This window comes from Amphiura filiformis, chromosome 16, assembly GCF_039555335.1.
Source record: "Amphiura filiformis chromosome 16, Afil_fr2py, whole genome shotgun sequence".
Lineage (NCBI taxonomy): Eukaryota > Metazoa > Echinodermata > Ophiuroidea > Amphilepidida > Amphiuridae > Amphiura > Amphiura filiformis.
In genome coordinates this window covers 52,972,952-52,992,886 of record NC_092643.1, presented here as the reverse complement: position 1 = coordinate 52,992,886, position 19,935 = coordinate 52,972,952, and the positions used below count along the sequence as shown (strand labels likewise).

The 19,935-nt window shown below is 38.0% G+C and overlaps 1 protein-coding gene across 1 annotated transcript in view; it reads right to left on the bottom strand.

Annotated features, from left to right (window-relative positions):
• Positions 1–19,935, bottom strand: part of LOC140172740 (uncharacterized) — an 83,492-nt gene that overhangs the window by 28,130 nt on the left and 35,427 nt on the right. The window contains exon 2 of the mRNA XM_072195871.1: positions 616–2,755. Coding sequence (XP_072051972.1) covers positions 616–2,755 — 2,140 coding nt within the window. The remainder of the gene's footprint in view (positions 1–615; positions 2,756–19,935) is intronic.

Below are 19,935 nucleotides of genomic sequence, written 5' to 3'. Positions count from 1 at the left end.
TTATCTATCATATGTTGCTTTAAACTACAAGCTCTCTTCCTTTGATGTAAATTCAAGGACCTGCCCTATACTTGACCAAACCCCAAGTGGACGTTGTACTACCGCCGAAAGCGTTGCTGCTCTTTTTTTTTTTTTTTTTACGACATGGCATAACTGGGCATTAACAGCAGAGACAAATAAATCATTTAGAAGCTGCTGACGAGGATGCACCCAGAAAGCGATTAACCTCCCTGCTAAAGCTGGCCCTCGATCTAATGGCTGGAATTTGGGCAGGTAGAGAATTCCATAATTGGGCTGTAGATGGTAGAAATGATCTTTCATGGCTGACAAGGTTTGATCTTGGGACTTCCACTGCTAGGTCATGGGATCTCACAGACCGTCGCAACCTGGGGTCATGGACATGGATGTCTGGCATCAGCTGGCATAACAACTCAGGGGCCTCCTTGTAAAACATACGATGGAAGAGGGTGGCTGCTCCAACTGCCCTGCGGTGGCTCAATGGCTGAATACGATGATCTTCATACTCATTTGTTGGCAGACCAATGACACGCTTAGCTCTATTTTGGATGGAGTCAAGCTGAGCTAGTGAGGTGGGAGTTGCACCAGTCCAAGCACTGCTGGCATATTCCATTTTTGATCGTATCATGGCCTTGTAGATGATGGCTCTCTGTGCAGGTAGAATATAGGGCGAAGCTCTTCTGAGGAGTCCCAGTCGCTGACCGGCTGTCTTTGACATTTTGGTGACTACTTGGTTCCAGGACAAGTTGTTATTCAATGTAAGACCTAGAAGGTCCACGCTTTCAGCTTCTTCAAGAGTTACACCAAAAAAGTGAAGTGGTGGATGGTTGGCATCAGCATCTCTTCGGTTGGAGATGGTAGTGGTTTTACATTTGGCAGCACCAAACAGGACATTCCATGTCTTAGCCCATGTCTCGATCTTGGCTAAATCCCGGTTGAGAGATGCTGCAGCAGGAAGTCTATCTTCTCTAGATTTGATGAAGGACATAATGGTAGCATCATCTGCGTACAAGATGGACTGATTGTTCAGATCTTGTGAGATGTCGTCAATGAAGATGATAAACAGGAGGGGGCCTAGTATGGAGCCCTGGGGTACCCCAGCATTGATTTTTTTCGATCCAGACTCCCTCCCATTCAGGACGACCTTCAGTGATCTATCTTTGAGATAGTCCGTCAGCCAAGCATGAAGAGTACCTGAAAACCCTAGTGCAGAAAGTTTCTCAAGCAGACCAGTGTGCCACACACGGTCAAAAGCTCTGCTGATGTCAAGGCAGACGACCCGTGCTTCTTCTCTGTTGTTGAGTGAGTTGGCAAGACATTGCGAGACATATGTCAAAGCATCTGATGTAGAGTGACCAGCCCTGAAACCAAACTGCCGAGGGGAGATCAGATGATGTTCATCCAGGTGTTTCCACATTTTCTTACTAACAAGCTTCTCCATCACTTTTGACATAATACACAGCAGAGAGATGGGCCTGTAGTTTCCAGGTGTATGTTTGTCACCCTTCTTGTAGCATGGGATGACATGCGCACACTTCCACTGAGCTGGCATGTAACCTTTGTCAAAACATAATTGAAAGAGGCGAGCGAGTGGAGTAGCAAGTTCAGGAGCCGCCATCTTCAGGACAAGAGCAGGAACATCATCTGGGCCAGAAGCTTTGTTGATATCTAGCTTCAGTAACTCTTTCTTAACTTTGCCAGTTTTCTTCTTTAAAGCCTTATCACACTCCTCATTCCACCACTCAGGATGATTGACAAAAGAACGGACAGTCTTTTGTGGGATGTTGCTGTGCATCGCTGTCTGGATGGCACTTGTGATGTTAGAGCAAGCAGTCTCCGGGTCTTCTTTTGTCAATAGCTCATTCCACCGGACGGCAGCCAGGTCATTTCTTAAGTTGTCCCAATCAGCCTTTTTGTACATCCATACATGTCTTAGAGGGGATGGTTCAGAGGGAGGAGACACCTCTAAGGCAGTTTTGACAAGGAAGTGGTCTGAGGTACCCACGTTGCACTCAGTCTCATTTGGTGTGAATAGGTTTGGTGCATCAGTCATGATGAGGTCAAGACGATTTCCCAGTTGGTGGGTTGGTCCATTGACAATTTGAGTCAGTCCATGAGAATTACACAGATTTAGTGCAATCCTGCCTTCTTCATCAGTTGGAGATCTGCTGCCAAGCCATTCCTGATGGTGACAGTTAAAATCACCAGCTAGGATGCAGATGTTGGCCTTCGTTTTGGATAGCAGGCGGTCTAGGTTTTTATCATACCATGCAAGCGATCCTTTTATTTTATTTTGAGGGCAGTACACCAACGAAAGTAGCACAGTTCCACTTTCAGATTGTATGGAAAACACCATCAGCTCATATAACTTTGGTTCTAAGTTGGTTTCTCGCACTATAGGAAAGCCATTTTTGTAATAGATAAGACAACCGCCCCAACCACTGTCATCGCTCCTGTCTCTACGCATGTGAGAATAGCCATTGATGTTGATATGTGAGCTATCGTCTGGAACAGAGCTGTCAAGTTTTGATTCAGTAATCAAAATTAGATCTGGCTTTGAAGAGGGTGGAGCGAGCTGGATCCTTGCCTGCAGCTGTCCAATGTTTGATCTTAGACCTCTGATGTTTAACAGCCATAAATTCACATTCCTTAATCGTAGTCGTTGGACGTTTCCAGAGTTCGTCGTCGTTGAATCTGTTCCATTTCGAGGCTTATCCTTATAACTTTTAGCGACAAACTATGCAGAAATAGGGATGTCAGCCCTTAAGGAGGTTGTAAAGAAGCAACATAAGAGAAAAACCAGCACAAGATATACAGCACGATTAACACTGCATCTCTACAAACAAGGTTGCCTGTGCGGGCAAAGGTCATTCTCTGCTTCTTCGACATTGCTCTGCAACAAAGTCTCCCTTTCTTCTGCCTACTCATACCGCACTGGCGAGGTGAAATGGTAGAGGCTGGATGAGCTCCAAGTTGGAAAAGAAGAGTTCTTAAAGTCAGCTCTTGCTGTTATACTGACAGGAGGTCTCAGCGCCCCCTGCCTTCCATCATTGCGCAGTAGAAAGGAGACCATTCCCTAGACTCCAGCTAGTAGCTCTCCAATCTCTAGAGAAACCTGCCAGTAAGACCAGTCAATTGACTTCATCTTCTGCCTAGTATCTCCTACTGAAATCTGCTGCTGCCCAGATCCAGTTGTGGATGCCGTTGACTATTCCCCAAGAATAGCTCATTTGGCTCTAGCTGACATTTCCTTCATCAGGGGTCCCACTACCCCACTCAAGCTGCCTGAGTTGGCCGGGATTGTTTACCACCGCGTTTACTCTCTCGTGCCGAAACCATATCAGGTAAGATACGCAAGCTGTGACGCTATTACAGCCATTCTGCTCAAAGAAGGTGGCCCGTTTCAAACACATGACCTTGAAACATCACGTTTTACCCACTGACCTTCCATTTATTTGATTTAAAGAACATAATCGTGCGTAAGATCATTTAGAATAATATAAAATCCTATTGACCTGTATTCAGTGTCCGTGGAAGGAAATGTTTTCGGCTCTCCTTGGATTATTCTCTTTTACATGAATTTGGAAGAGGTCAAAACATGTGATAATCAATAACAATTGTCATTATTTACACCACTGGTTTAAGTGATCACAATATTCAATAATTCAATATTTTCTGTGACCAACAAGGTCACAAGATGTGGAAGACTAAGAATTTACATCTGTTGGTAAACAATGGTAAATCTGGCAATCAGGAAATGTTGAGTCTACCTTTTCCACTGAAAGGACAACTATTTATATAGGCCATATTGAAAGGCATGTTTTGTGTGGGGGTGGGTGGGGTGTGTTGGGTGTTTTTTTTTTTTTTTTTTGTTTGTTTGTTTGTTTTTTGTTTTGTTTTGTTTTGTTTCTTTGGATAAATTAACATATCTTGCCGTAGTCCTTGAGATATCTACAACATAGTTTAGGCTCATTGTGCTTCAACGTACGAAACGCAAGACTGTGGGAGCAACATTTGATTCCTTCACAGATTACCCTCACTTGACCATTCTTCATAAAGATAAACTCTATAGCTCGTTAAAGAAGATAGAGCATGCACCCTGCAGATATTTGAACAGGTTCTACGGAGAATGTAGTTAGTCGATAGAAATGAATAACACGAAAAGAGTTCATGACAATTTACAATCTGCCTGCATTCAATCAAAATTGAGCAATTCTGGACATACTTAAGTGTCGATTTTGTGCAAACAAGTAAAGTAAAGGTCATTAAAAATCTCAAATGAAGACAAGTGAAAAGTGTTCTTCGCTTGAGGGGACATGTAAAGTAGAACGAAGTCGCCGGCATTTGGCGTTTGGTTAACAACCAATGAGAACGTTTAGTGCATCTTGGTCTATAGAAATTACGGTTCGTTGCATTGGCTATTACCTAATCGCTGATCATAACCGTATACCGACTCAGCCTGAGAGACTCGTGTTGACCATTCAAGTTACATTCACAAAGACATGTAAAGACACGTGAAAATTATTCATTAAATCGAAGTCAAATGATACCATACTCTTCCTAGTGTAATTTTCGTACATAAAATCAGTACAATTATCGCGTTTCACAATACGATACGCCTCGTCGCTGGGTCGAGGCCAAAATCCGCAGTGCATCATGGGAAAATGAGTCGACATCCAAAGCCCGCGTAATACGAATAAAATACAGGAACATGCATCATTGTGGGTTTAAATGTCATTATAATGATGTTACATGCAAATGCACACTAAAACAACAATTTACAACTATAGTAGATCCACTTTCTATCTATTGATCACAGGGAATCCTTCGTGGAGCTGTTTTAAACATATTTATTATCACACTCGCGTGAAAATTCAATAACAGCTAGAACGGCGATGCCGATTCTAAAGGCGAAAATTTGACTGCCAAAAGCAACCGCTGGCGGCGCATCGCATTGTGAAGCACGAGAATTGTAATTTGAACACTTATACTTTCACATGTAACATGATCTAATGTAAGGTGGGGAATGTTTCAAAGTGACGTGCGCGCGAAGATGTATACTAGTACTACCCAACATCAACTACAATATTGTCAAAATTTTCATTTTTATCCCTAAATTGTTTAGCGCTTTTCTTTAACTTAACGTAATAAGTAGGCCTATAACTTAATTGTAAGTAATTTGTACTTCTAACTGCTTTATGTTTACTTACACTATGATAATAATACCATAGCAAAACCCAGATTTGTTTCCAATTAAATTTGAACTACATGTGACTACAGCTTGAAAAAGTCATGCATACCGATTCTTAAATTTTTTTGTGTAACACGACTCTCGATTTTAAATAAATAATACGAAGGTTTACGTTCATTTTGAAATATAAGTGACAAACGGAAGAGAAACCGGCCACCAAAGATATGGAATTGGTAATAGCATTACATATTAGGAGCAAACTCTATGTAATCTTAGAGGGTTCGTTCAAAGAAAACGTGTAAACAAAACCAAAATATCTCACTTAGCAATATAATTAGATTAGGAGGTTCTTGAAAACCGCGTTTGAAACTGTCTTACTGAGTTTAATATCTAACTTTCAGTATAATGTAGTTTTTCAAAATATCATTTTTTCGCAGGTATATTCTCTAATAATTATGTTCAGCTTTATTCCATGCCTTTGTCAAGACAAAGAAAATATTTCTTTCGAGTGGTAAACTTCAATGTACTCTTTGACTTAAACCAACGCTATTTTTAATAGAACAAATATTTGTGCAATTTCTTCAACACATAATTATCCTTAAACAGATATTATGAATTTTAATAGACTTTCTAAACCTTGAAAAATGCTAACGAGATTTTTGGACCACCCTGTATAACACCCATAATACAGATTTGACTTTTAGTATGGAATATTTTTTTCGCAAAATTCCAAGACTGATCTGGAAGGGATGTGCATAAACCGCACGGGCTAAATATTAATTAGGGTGTGTCGGGAGGTGGTGTAAAATATTCTTTGACAGAAAATATGCTTTCCATTAGTTTACATTATGGCGATCATAATGTAGTGAATTAGTCTAAAATGGCTTTTTTAAAGCGACTGAATTGGATTTTTGTGGGGGTAAAGTTTCTGAATTTAAGCAACATTATTTTGATTATTTTCATAGTGAAATGCATTTGCAATCTACCAGTTTTGAAAGAGGGAGGAGCTTTAAAAATATGGCTCTTTAAAGTGGTTAGCAACTCGGAAAGTTTGAATGGCTCCCTGTGGCCAAATGTTAAAAACTTACTGTACACAAAGAAGCAGCGTGAGTTCATTGGACAACCAGAAATATTCAAACATTCTGGGTACGTACCACTTGTAAGAGCCATATTTTAAGCTCCTCCCATGTTCATAAAATTGGTACATTGCAAGTGTAATTCAACTATGATAAAAGCCAATTGCTGACGAAGTTTAAGAAATAGCACCTCAAACCTCTATAAATTTTGATAATAACAGAAAAAACTCAAATTCAGCATCCCTAAATCCACCATTTTAGGCAAATTCGCTGCATTATGAGCATCATAATGTAAACTTATGGAAAGCACATTTTATATTAAACAATTATTTCCCACCATCTCCTGACACACCCCAATTAATATTTAGCACGTGCGGTTTATACAGACCCCTTCCAGACCAGTCTTGGAATTTTGCGAACAAATATTTCATACTAAATGTCAAGTCTGTATGATTAGGGTATGATATCCTTAAAAGTAAAACCCAACCTTATCTCTAAGGATCTATTTCAAAAAGAGTGAAAGCAATTATTGAAGAATTATTGAAGAATTTATATTCATAAAATACAAAAGGTCAATGACGATCAAGTGCGAAATAAAAAAATGAATATAATGGCATATATATTGGCAATTTGTTTTGATAGCTATATACTTATTAAATCATAAATATAAGGCGTATTACTTTAATTATCTTGAGGTCAGTGTGCCTTTCGATCATACTCTCAGACCAATAATTCCATTATGCAAGATATTAAACGTCGCTTGGTTTGATTGCATTGAGTATTAATTTTGTATCATGTATTTCCTTAAAGTAGCATATTACATTGTATAATAAAACTGTCACTGGGCTATAATCTGACAGGTCACTTTTCCTAATTACTACCCTCAGACAAACCGTTTCACCAAACCAAATGTAGAAGCCTACGCCGTTGTCATTGAACTTATTCTTAGTCAATACCATTTTATGTCAATTTTAATCAAGCACTGAGACTCAAGGAATGCCTTTATGTCACCTTAATTCCAGCATTAATACATCACCAAGTGTTACGACTTGGGTGAATTCACTTACTTCACCACTTTACTAATTATTTTCATCAAATTATTGTTTTAACCTATAAGTCAATTTAACATTACTTAGTTACTCATATCGAATCAAATCATCCAGTGGCGGCATCAGAAATTTTTCGGGGGCACGGGGGGGGGGGGGGCAAAGTAAATTTGAGGGGGGGGGGCAAAATCAACAAAATTTGGGCAAAATTGAAGCAAAAAGTGGAAATTTAAGTAATTTTGGGGGTTTTGCCACAAACCTGGGAGGGGGCAAGAAAAATATTTTTTGCAATTTTTTTGGGCAAATTTGCTCCCCTTGCCAACCACCCCCGTAGCGCCGTCACTGTTTACATCACTTATAAGAAAAAACAAATTAGCGAAAATTAAGCCGTCGAGCCATTAATTATCACATGTATACCACAATACCACATTCCCTTGATAAAAAAGTACTTGGTTTTTCTTAGCCATGACGCCATAAATATAAAAATTCATAGTGCATAAATCTTTAAAAACGTAGTTTAAAACTTAAGGGTATTGACCTGACCAACAGATGGGTGAAAATATTAATGATAATTGAAGCTATTAATACTAAAACTATGCATTTTTATGGCAGATGGATTTGTACATGTGATTGGTTATTACGACCATAAGCTTCTTTAGGATACTATGTATAATAACAGATTTTGGTCGGAAAACATGGATAAGTTGAAATCAGGCAAGTAATTCAGGCCACAGGCTAGGATATGTTTATTCACCGATCAGGTAGAAATAAGGACCATAATGAGTCTAAATCCCAAATGACTGACGGCAGTGACTTTTTAGGTTGATGCAATTTATTAGTTAAATTGCTTAAACTCAAAAAAAGGTGTCTCCTGCCATCCCACTCACCTCATGGAAAGAAATAATGCGGCAAACACAGGTGTGAGGTAAAATCACACCCCTTACATATTGGTATCGTAAATCGCACATTGAATTTAATTTACACCCCCATCATGCCCATGGAGTAAAGTAATCTATGATAACGATATTATTTGATACCGGATGATACTCTGGTATGGTTTTGAAAATGCAATGCTGAAATTTACAAACCAGATTCGCTGCCACTCGCACACATTTAAATAAAAACAATTTCTTACAATTACACACATCTGTCCGTCACATCCATACATTAGCACGTCAAGTGGCTGCACCAACATTCCTCTACAAAATGTACATCACATATTGCCCACCAGATCTTAAGCACTGCTACCTAAGCCATTTTTAGTCAGAAGAGCTACCCACTCCAGCTTGTTCATGCCTTGCCATGCTCTCACAGTACCAGTTTCTAGAACCATATCTACTGGCAGGACCTTCATCCACACTGTAGTTTATGTTTGGAATAGCCTACCAGATGGAGTATATGAAACATATCTGCCAACGGCGCATCATCCTTCAAGAGCAGAGTGAATAATCATCTTATTTCACGTGTCTGATGCTTCACTGATGCTTTCACTCTTGTTGTTCCTCTTGCTGCTGTCAACCACTGATTGGCCCATGTGATTGTTTTTTACAATGCCTAGGTGCGCGCCTATATAAGTTATTGACCTGTGTCACTCCTCATGAGCTCTAACCTACCACACACATTTACGTACCTATACACACACCCCTATCGACCCCACACTCTACAGCCATAAAATATTTACAACCAAAAATGATCAAATTTAAATTATTGTCTGTGATTCGTATGTTCCTGCTTAACAGGTTATCACTTATAATGGAACAAGGAATATTATCCAAAAAGTATATTCATGCGTGATCATTGAATTAAGGTAAATTTGAAGACACTATAATTGCATCAAATCAACTAAAAGGCTTTTAGCGATGTAGTAAAAGTTGATTACGCTGATAACAAGTTAACTATATACCTTGAGCAACATCAAATAAGCGGACATAAGAAGCTTTTTACGATCGTATTCAAGGTAGTTTATTTTAGGTGCCACATGTGAGAGGATGAAATACCAAAATAGTGTTGTTAATGACACAGGTAATGTATTTCTGCCATTTAGAGCGTCAATGAATGGAAAAACACTAACCGAGTGAAATGTGTACAAAATGTATTGCATTTAGATATTCAGATGTTAGAAAGCATTATCAGAACATGGGGAATAGGATGAAATGATAATGTAAAAAGATCAGTTTCGTTTAACAATGTTAAACGAGTGGTCGCCGTGCTAACCCCAAAGCAATCCTCAGCCTCTTGCCGAAATCAAATCAACAGTGAGCAAACGAGCAATGAAGATTCCGAGTTCATTAAACATTACTCATGACATCATCTACCGCTGGATGGTCAAAATTTAAAAGTCATGTCAAGTATGTAATTTTCTGAAAACATACTTTTTTCTTAGGAAATGGTGTTCATTGTTTGATAAACATCCTAAATTGCATAAATCTACATATTCTTGGTATTCTTGGTAAAAGCAGCAAAACTAAAACACATCAGCTGCTTTGTGCTGTAAAATTTTTGGAAGAAATTATGCATGTAAATATAAAGTTTATCAGTAACTCAAAATATAAATACCAAAAATGTTCATATTACGATTTTCAATGGGAACGTATCGTTGTATTGCACACAAGCACCACGGGCCAATCAATAAAGCACACAGTGTAACAGGCACAATTGAATCGTTAAAATTGCAACTTTTCATTTTGGGGTTTGAGAGTTTGGAGGCGCATATCTTGGTCAATCCTTGCTCAATGTTCACGAACAGGGTGTCAAATGAGAAAGAAAAGATCAATTAACAAAATGTATATTTCAGAATAATCCAAAATTATCAAGTTATTGAACAGCAAGGATGAATATAATTGACGAGTTTCTTTTTGTGCCTGGTGTATCTGTTCTGGGCTGTAAGAATGTCCAAATAGAACAAACATATTTCCATGTTTGTTTGAAAGCATCTTCAGAATATTCATAATGAGATGAGAAAATAATGTAGACATATCAGTTTATTCTAAAAATATTAACCAAGGCAATGTAAATATAAGCTGCCATGATGTCAATATGAAAACAGTGTTGAGAAAATAAGTGTAGTTCTATATGCAGGCATCTCGAGGACAAGTCAACATGTTGATGTTTGACTTAATGGTACATCACTCGGTATAACCTTCAATCACTATTAATGATATACGTCATACATGACACTAATGAGACCGCTCAATTCAACAGGTAGTGCCTTCAAATCATACTGAGTGCTTGTGATAGTGCAATTTATCTAGGCATATGTGCTATTTCAAGCATCACTTATCTATCCTGAATATCCTCTCTCTGCTATAACTACACACAACTTTTCCTGTGATGTAAATTCAAGACCCTATTCAAGGATCTGCAATGCACTTGACCAAACCCCAAGTGGACGCCGTACTTCCCCCAGCAGCTTTCCTGCTACCACTTGCAGAAAACAAATCAAGCAAGCCATGTTTTATTGAAAAAAAAAGTGGGTAATGGTGAATCCAACGGACGAGGACACAAAACACATCAAGGATCAATAAATGATACAAGAGGATACCTTGAATATAAACAACAGAAAGGAAAACGAGCAAGGTACACCAACTTGATGTGGGGAAACAAGTAAAATACAGACTAGACAATATGCAGGGGGGGGGGGGCCAAAACCAGCAAATGTAGGCATAGGAAGTAAGCAAAGTTCGATAGCCAAAAATTACCAGTTCCAAGGCTCACAAAAGTGCTAAACCTGCAAAAACAACAAGGATCAATGGTAATACAAAACTGCACTAGAACATAGTGATGAAAATCACTGTGCATATAAACAGACACGCTAAACCAAACATCCAGAGTAGGCACAAAACAAGCAAAGTTCGATGGCCAAAAATTGCCAATTCCAGAGCCCACAAAAGTGTCAGGAAAACAGTACACTTACTTTTGTGCCACTGGATGTTTGGTTTAGCGTGTCTGTTTATATGCACAGTGATTTTCATCACTATGTTCTAGTGCAGTTTTGTATTACCATTGATCCTTGTTATCCTTGGCTATCGAACTTTGCTTACTTCCTATGCCTACATTTGCTGGTTTTGGCCCCCCCCTGCATATTGTCTAGTCTGTATTTTACTTGTTTCCCCACATCAAGTTGGTGTACCTTGCTCGTTTTCCTTCCCATGTTTTATTGGTTTTAATGTATGAAATGTCCTTTATGATGTGCCCGCAGATGTACACGTTTCTGTGTTGTAGGCCTGCTACACTCAACAATATTTGCATTATTTGTATACATCTATTGCACTAATGAGACCGCTCAATACAACAGGTAGTGCATTCAAATCATACTGAGTACTTGTGATAGTGCAATTTATCTAGGCATATGTGCTATTTCAAGCATCACTTATCTATCCTGAATATCCTCTCTCTGCTATACTCTAAATTTCAAGGATTTAAAATAAATCCCAAGGGACTGTAGTTAGGGACCAATCAAGTGTTAGATTTAAAATTAAATCGTTAAGATTTAAAATTAAATCTTTAAGATTTAAAATTCAAATCTATAAGATTAATTTTAAATCTAAAATTGATTGGTCCCTAACTACAGTCTTAAGGATTTATTTTAAATCCTTGTAATTTAGAGTGTATAACTACACACAACTTTTCCTGTGATGTAAATTCAAGACCCTATTCAAGGATCTGCAATGTACTTGACCAAACCCCAAGTGGACGCCGTACTTCCCCCGACAGCTTTCCTGCTACCACTTGCAGAAAACAAATCAAGCAAGCCATGTTTTATTGGTTTTAATGTATAAAATGTCCTTTATGATGTGCCCGCAGATGTACACGTTTCTGTGTTGCAGGACTGCTACACTCAACAATATTTGCATTATTTGTATACATCTATTGCTTTTTATGTCAAAACATATCAAGGAATTGCCAGCTTTTATCATTACGGTAAAACTGTCGGGTTGGCGCCTAGATAGCTGAAGCTGGCTCGTTTTACAATTCCAGGATGTATGATCAGGTCGATTCTTTCTCAGAGGGTGTATGAAATTCAGATGGAATTGCCTAATGTGCTCATTCCATTTGAAATTCATACTTTCCCTGTGGCAGATAGATATTTTCAAAATCTTCGACAGGGGTAAAGTGGATTTTAAATAGAATAGCCCATTGTTTGTCAACATTACTCTTATCGAATGCAAATTTTATATTTTGTGTCAGAAATGCAGACCAACATAAGAATTCATATATTGGGTGACGTAACTGACGTTTGACGTCCGCGAAGACTTTTGATGTGTAGTATATAACCAGAAACAACATCATTATGGTTGACATCGCTCATCGGGTACAGAACGAAAAAAATATTATGGAACCGTTGGAGTATTAGGTAACACCTGAAAAACTACCTTCCCCTTAATAAAAATCACTTAATCCCTCTTAGCCATAAATTGCATTACTTTTAGAGAGATGTCGTTTTACCCTGAGGACATTAACCTGACAAGCTGAGGCGAGAAGAAAAAATCCAGATTTAGATTGAAGCTGCTAAATACAATAATAAGAATATGAATTTATATAATGCCAGATGGATTTGGGAATGAGACCAGACCTCAAGCTTTTGGAAAACAGGTTTTGTCGGACAGTTTGGATAAGTTGAATTCAAGCAAGTGATTCAGGCCACAGGCTGTGATATGTCTATAATGATCGGGTAGAAATATGTATCGAAAGGAGTCGCAATCCCAAATGACTGATGACTTGCGGTGACTTCTCCGCAGAATTATCTCATACTTCTTGTTAGTTCCAATAAATGAAACTCCCAGCTCCGACCGGGATTTCTAAGAAGTACTATACTGTGTATGTGACGTTGCAGTTTAATGTACATTCACATTGACACTTAGCCGTCGCGTCGGAATATTTGCAATTATTTTTCACCACAAAATATTATATGAAAACACAGGTGAGCAATGTATGAAAATATGAATAGGTCAAACAGGTTGTTAATATTGTCAATATTAATACTTTGCACTATGGCACTTCCTACAACTTGAGAACAAGTCCTCAAACATTCGAAATTTGGAGTTACTACAACTGGCTTCTTGTCTCATCATATTGCATCAGTCGTCGTCGACAATCAATACCGGATTTACCATAGGGCCAATGGTCCCGGGCCCAGATCCCCCAAATTTTGGGGGCCCCAAAATTGCCCGATGCAGTATCCATCTTCCGTTTTAGCCGAAAACACCATGTTTGGGCCAAAATAGGGTACAAAAATTGCACAATTTTGCGCGCATAGCGCGCACTGGCCTGTTATATAATAGCAAGGTTCAGCTTCAATTTGGGCTAAAGGGCCCCCAAAAAACTCAAAAAGGTAAATCTGGCCATGTCAAAAATATCGTTATTCACTGAGTCATTTTGGCCCGCATTTTGGATTATATATTTACCACTTTATCAGCTTGTTCCATCAACTCGTGACCAGAAAGAAATTTCATGAACAGAAAAACAAATTACAGACATTGAACATGGGAATTATTTCTATATACATCAAAGTAATATGGTGTATGACGTATGTGTCTTTGTTCATAGGCACGATCTCAATCATGTAGTTCTGGGTAATTAAATGCTCATATAACACAACACGTATGATAGTGGCCGAAAGGGATCTACCATCATCCAATTGTTTCCCAATCCCACAATTCATAGCGTGACTATCAACATTATGTCATCGATAACAGCTGATACTACGTGCGTGCAAATTGCGTCAATAATAATGGCGTTTATTTGACACCAACCTTTGTGGGATATGTGTAAATGGCAGTATCGTGTGGAATGAAATCAAGGAAGAAAATAGACACAGCTGAGAGGTGAAATCACACCCCTTACATGGTGAAACCTAGAAGGTATCATAAATCGAATAGAACATCGGATTTCACACCTTCACTAGGCAACCTAGATTTGATCGTATTTATCACGTTTTAGGCGATTGAAACTGAGATACATCCTCGTGCCATTTCAAGTAGATTTCGATCTTTTAGGCCTACGTGTGTGTCGTGCAAATTGGTTATTTTGAATCAGGTTGGTAAAAGCTTTAAAAGTTTGGCTTATTTTGTTTACCGTTTTAATTTGAGATCCCTGTTTTGAGTTACCTGCCCACTCACTCACCCCAACCTACAACATACATCCCTCACATATACACACACACACCTACTCGTATCCACCGCCAAACGAGGACACCTAACTTTTAACAGTAAAACCGAGGACCTTATACATTTGAATTTTCACATTCTAACCGTGGACTTTTGTGTGAAAACATGACAATTAATCGACTAACCGAGGACCTCGACATATTACCGGCATTGGGGACCTACCCCCTATGCAATTTTGAGCTGTATAGCGCCCTCTGCAAGCGTTAAAAAAACGAGGACGTCCTCGTTTTTGTGTGTGTCTGCAGTTTGTAAGTGAAATGTCAAGTGGGTGTCCTCGTTCGTAGGTGAAAACGCACGCGCACTCCCCACCAAACACCGAAAACCCACACACCCCTACAGGTATTTTTCTGATTTTCTGCGCTACGCTGCACTTGCTTTGCGGTGCGTTGCGTTCTCGATATATCGATTACTTTATTACCTTATTATCAGTGCACCTAAGCCCTCCTCTGTCAAATATATAACCCAGGTATCGCGAAACTGGTCAACCACTGCAGAGTCAAATGTCCCAACATAGACGCGCCAGTTCAAGTGGCAACGATTCAGCTGTCTACAAACACCTTGAGGGCAGTGGTCACATTTTTGCTATTGACGACATTGTCATTTTAGACCGTGAACCCCGTTGGTTTGAACGGGCAGTCAAAGAAGCAGTGTGGGTACGAGCCGAACAAAACGTCCCTCAACAGGAGCGAGGGTTAGAGTTAATCTGTCACATGGTTGAGATCGGGTCATCAAGCAACTTCCTCATCGATTGACCTCGAATGACCCTAAATCATCCACCCAGCTGAAGGACAAAGGTTTTGGCCGCAACGTCGGTGATTCCATCAAACCGAAAGAGTTTTTTCTAGTTGACCAGATTTAATTATCAAATAATCATGTTGTAATGATGTTATCTCAAATTGTTCCGCTTATCACAGGGAATAAAAAAATCAATTACCATAATTTTTCTACGGTTTAGTTTAGGAGTTGAATACGTACAAATGTCAAAACTTGCATTCACAGATGTTGTTTGTCGGTTTGGCACTAGTCTTGAATAGTGTGGTAATATTTTACGCACGGATTTTTAATTCTCCCTGCACGGATTTTTATTCGCACTGCACGAACATGGCAGGAGGTACGTTGAAATATCTCGTGTTTTAATAATTTTCTCTGGGTTGACTTGTTATGACCACACACAATGTGACACCTGGGTAATTGAGTACGTCGTGGTACACATTGTTTGTTTACCGTGATCTGTCGAATATCAACACTGGATCCAGCATTTGTTTGTGTCATGTGTGCATAAACGCGCACATTTTTGCTGAATTTTGTTGATTGGAGGGAAGGGAGGGAAGTAGAAAGAGGAAGGTGTGTCTTCTCAACAAACATACTTTTCATGAATTTCACTGGATGGCAGAGCGGCAATGAAGTTTTCAAACATATTGTACTAATATTCGAACTATTTTGTCCTTGATTGTAGCTCGATAATCCTAGTAAAGCATGACTAATCATTTTTGTGAAGATTAGTCAAGGCGAATTTGATTCTGTTTCATGAAGACATTTCTTGTGATATCGTCGACTACAGAAACCAAATTCAATACAATACGCAGATTTCGGGTTGCTCTACCAGATTTGTGCCGAAATTACTCTCCACAATGCAACAGGCATATTGCATAACAATAGATACATTCTGAAAGTTTTTTTTTTTTATTTTATTTTTTTTTATTTATAACATTCAGCCGAAGCCATGGAAAGCAATGGTGACCAGGGGCCGCTAAATTAAAAGGATGCCAGCCGAATAAGACGGGACATGGATATGGGAAGAGGTTCAATTTTATAGAGGCAGGAGAAAAACTTGGGAGGACGAGCGTGGATAAGCAACAAACCTCAACAAAACTCTGAATTTCCTCTATTAAACGTCCTATATTGTATATTATTTAGTATCAATGTATAGCTATAGTCTCCTTAATACCGTGATATCAAATAGGTATAATCATTTTCTACGTAATGTGTTTGCTCCTTCGTGAAATTTGAACCTACTGATAAAAAGGTCGATTGAAACTTTGATGTAGGAGGATGGAAATACCAACTTAATGCTATTAAAGACTCCTTTAGTGCTTTTCTTTCAGTTAAAGCTTCAATGAACGAAAAACATTAACTGAGTGGAATGACTGTCTAATGTTTTGCATTTAGAGAGTCGGATTTCGTGATCGTAAGGCTGTTTTGTATGACAATTTATTTGGCTGCGATAATGTAGTTGATCCATTGGAACGTCATTGCTTGTCTTATTAAATCTAACGGACGTAAAAGAACAAAGTGATGAATATATATTTAAAGAAAGTTGAAATGTCACTCTTTTACGTTACTAGAAATACTTTCTCTTTATATTCATCATATTTGTTGCAAATTTTTTACTATGTGAAATCATATGCTGCAGCTGCTGCAAAACGCACATGTACCCCCCCCCCACACACACCCACACACACCCACCACCACCCCAACGACAGAAAGATTGATCTTAACCAAATTGGCAAACAGATAATTTAGTTATGTTTTCTGATATTGGGCTATTCCAGTTGAAATCCACACTACCGCTGTGGAAGATCTTCCACAAGAGGAGTATGTTCTTCAATAGTAATTGGTCAGGGTTAATCATTTTGAAACCCATACTCCCCCTGTATCATGCCTTTACCTGCATCTTCCACAACTGAAGTGAGTATTTCAAATGGAAGTTACCCATTTGTCTATTCTATTCAATATTAATACTCCCTCTGTGGAAGACTTTAACTAAATCTTCCACAGGGGTAGTGTGGATTGTAAATGAAAAAACCCACTGCAAGCGTCAATCGCATCACATGTAGCGACCGGGGAGTATGAATATTGTTCTGAAGGAGAAAAGCATTAAAAGCTATGCACTTCCTCTATTTTGTCAGTGAATCACGTTTTATTTAGATTTCAATTTAGTTGTATTGACATTGCGTCTGGTATTAAGGTTGTTTGCAAGAACGTCTAAGTGGAACATATTATGTGCATGTTTGAAGGCATTATCGGAAGAGAATATGAGGAATAAGATGAGACTGTATCTAAACAGATCAGTTTCTATTAACAATATTAACTGAGACAAGGTAAATATAGGCTAGTATAATGGCCATATTGAAGTATTTTTGGCATTTGGATTGAGAAAAAAGTGCAGATTTGTCCGGTTTATTGATGTCAAGTAAACATAAAGGCAAATCCAAGTAATCCATTCGGCACGCAATGTTAAGGTAACATATAGGAGCTGAAAACGTTCTTGAAGAAAAACTAATGTTTGCCGGTACTTTGTGTCAAGTTGGTCGAATAGACAGCCGTTGTGTACAAGTTTTTGTTTCTGTTTTTGTGTCTTCACATAGGCGTTCTTTATTGAATAAACATCTTAACCTTTCTAAGAATATGTCACAGCTAAAGACGTGAAAAATAAAGAAAATAATTAAATATCCAAAGCTAACGCTAAATACGGCGCCTCCGCCTAATAATGCGTCATCATTTGACAGAAATCAAGCAAATACCCTTCCGATATTTGTACAGAACGTACTTATGGAGTCTTCAAATGAATAACACAAAAGTTTTGCCCGAAAAACCTGGACATGCCAGCAAACACAAAACGTTTTCGACATCATTCGCAAAAGGTTATAAAAGCTTGTCAGAAAACGTTTAAATGTCGGGTTGTATAAAGGGTACATTAATGGTATAAAACGTTTTCATAACATTAAAAAAACATTTGTTGGTAATTTTACTGCACAGAAAACATTTAAATGTCGGGTTATATAAAGGGTATAAAAACGTTTTAATAACATTCCAAAAATATTTTTGAAAACTTGGTACAAATCATTCTAAACAGAATGTTATTTTGGGGTTGAAAAAATATTTTGCAAAAAATATTTGCCCAAAATATTTACAATAAGGTTTTTAAAATGTTTTCACGACCTTTATATAACCCGACATTTAAACGTTATTAAAACATTTGGTAAAAAACATTTTAAGAACATTTCTTTGTTTGCTGGGTGCAAATATTTTAACATAATGTTATTTAAGTGTTGACAAAATATTTGGCCAAAAATGTTTGCAAAAATAGTTTACAATGACATTTCGAAAACATTTTAAAAATATTGTTGTAGTGTGTTTTCATACAAAACGTTTTAAAACGATTTCATGACCTTTATATAACCCGACATTTTAATGTTATTATAACTTTTTTACCTAAACCAAAACCCAAAATATAACTTATTTAAAACGTTTTAAAAACGTTTTTGTGTTTGCTGGGATAGGCCTACTATGTACCAATTTGTTACCAATAAGTAAAACCTAAAATCGGAATCAGCTGAAATTTTGGGAATAAGCTTTTTTCGTGGATGTGTACTGAAAAATGTCATAAAAAGAGGATGCTAGGATCACGAAATACTCCTTTAAATTCTTCAAGTAATTCTTTCTCACTATCAGGAGCTGAATCTTGTCATAGCCTAAGAGAGGTCGTGTTGGTCATTTAATGTTCTTTTAGAAAGACATGCAAAGACATGCGTTACAAATTATTTATTAAATCGGAGCCGAATGGTACACTTCCTTGTGTAATTAAATGGCGCATAAACTTAACTTGGGTATTTTACTGGGTTTTACTTGGGTAAGCGAAATGCGACTACTACAAAGTGTTACAGTAATTATTTATATACGTACGAGCAGGTTTATGATATTTTTGCATGCCTATTTATGAGAGGAAGCTACTTCATCTTGATTCCTCCGACACCATTTTTGGATGTCGGTTTACAATCTGTGAACTCGCGCGCGTGGTCTCATTTATAGCGGGGGTTATTAATATACCTCATACCTGAGACGCTGCTAAAGTTATTATGACAATGACTATTATTGTTAAATTCTGAATTTAATGCAAAATTAAATTGAGTGGCATGATGCAGTCATGTCTACAGTAGAATTCATCTCGACCTTTGCAGGACTTAAACCCCATTAAAAGCTATTAAACCAAGATAACACTCATTGAAACAGCTCAACTGATTAAATCGGATCTTCTCTGGTTGTGCACATGTGTCTGTTTTACATGTGCGATATCGCAATAAAGCTGGTATTATAGCTTCAGTTGGGTAACCGATTATAAAGGAAACGCAAGGAAACAATGGTATGTGGACCTTTGTTCACGAAATGAGACAATGGCCTGCTTTTTGTTAACCAGCATTCTTGAAAATGAGCAACATAATGATTGTTGACTTAACACGGTTTGGAAATAATTTCTTAATATTTTTGGTGTTATCTGTCGTTTACATATCCTTCCTAAAACACAAAAGTGCGACCCTCTCCAAACACCTAAATTAGCTAAAAATTGGGGCCTTGTTACAAAATTATATTTTCTAGAATTTCAGAGAATAGTTTAAATGTAGCTTGTACCGTTTTTTGGGGCATCCTTCAGAACGGAG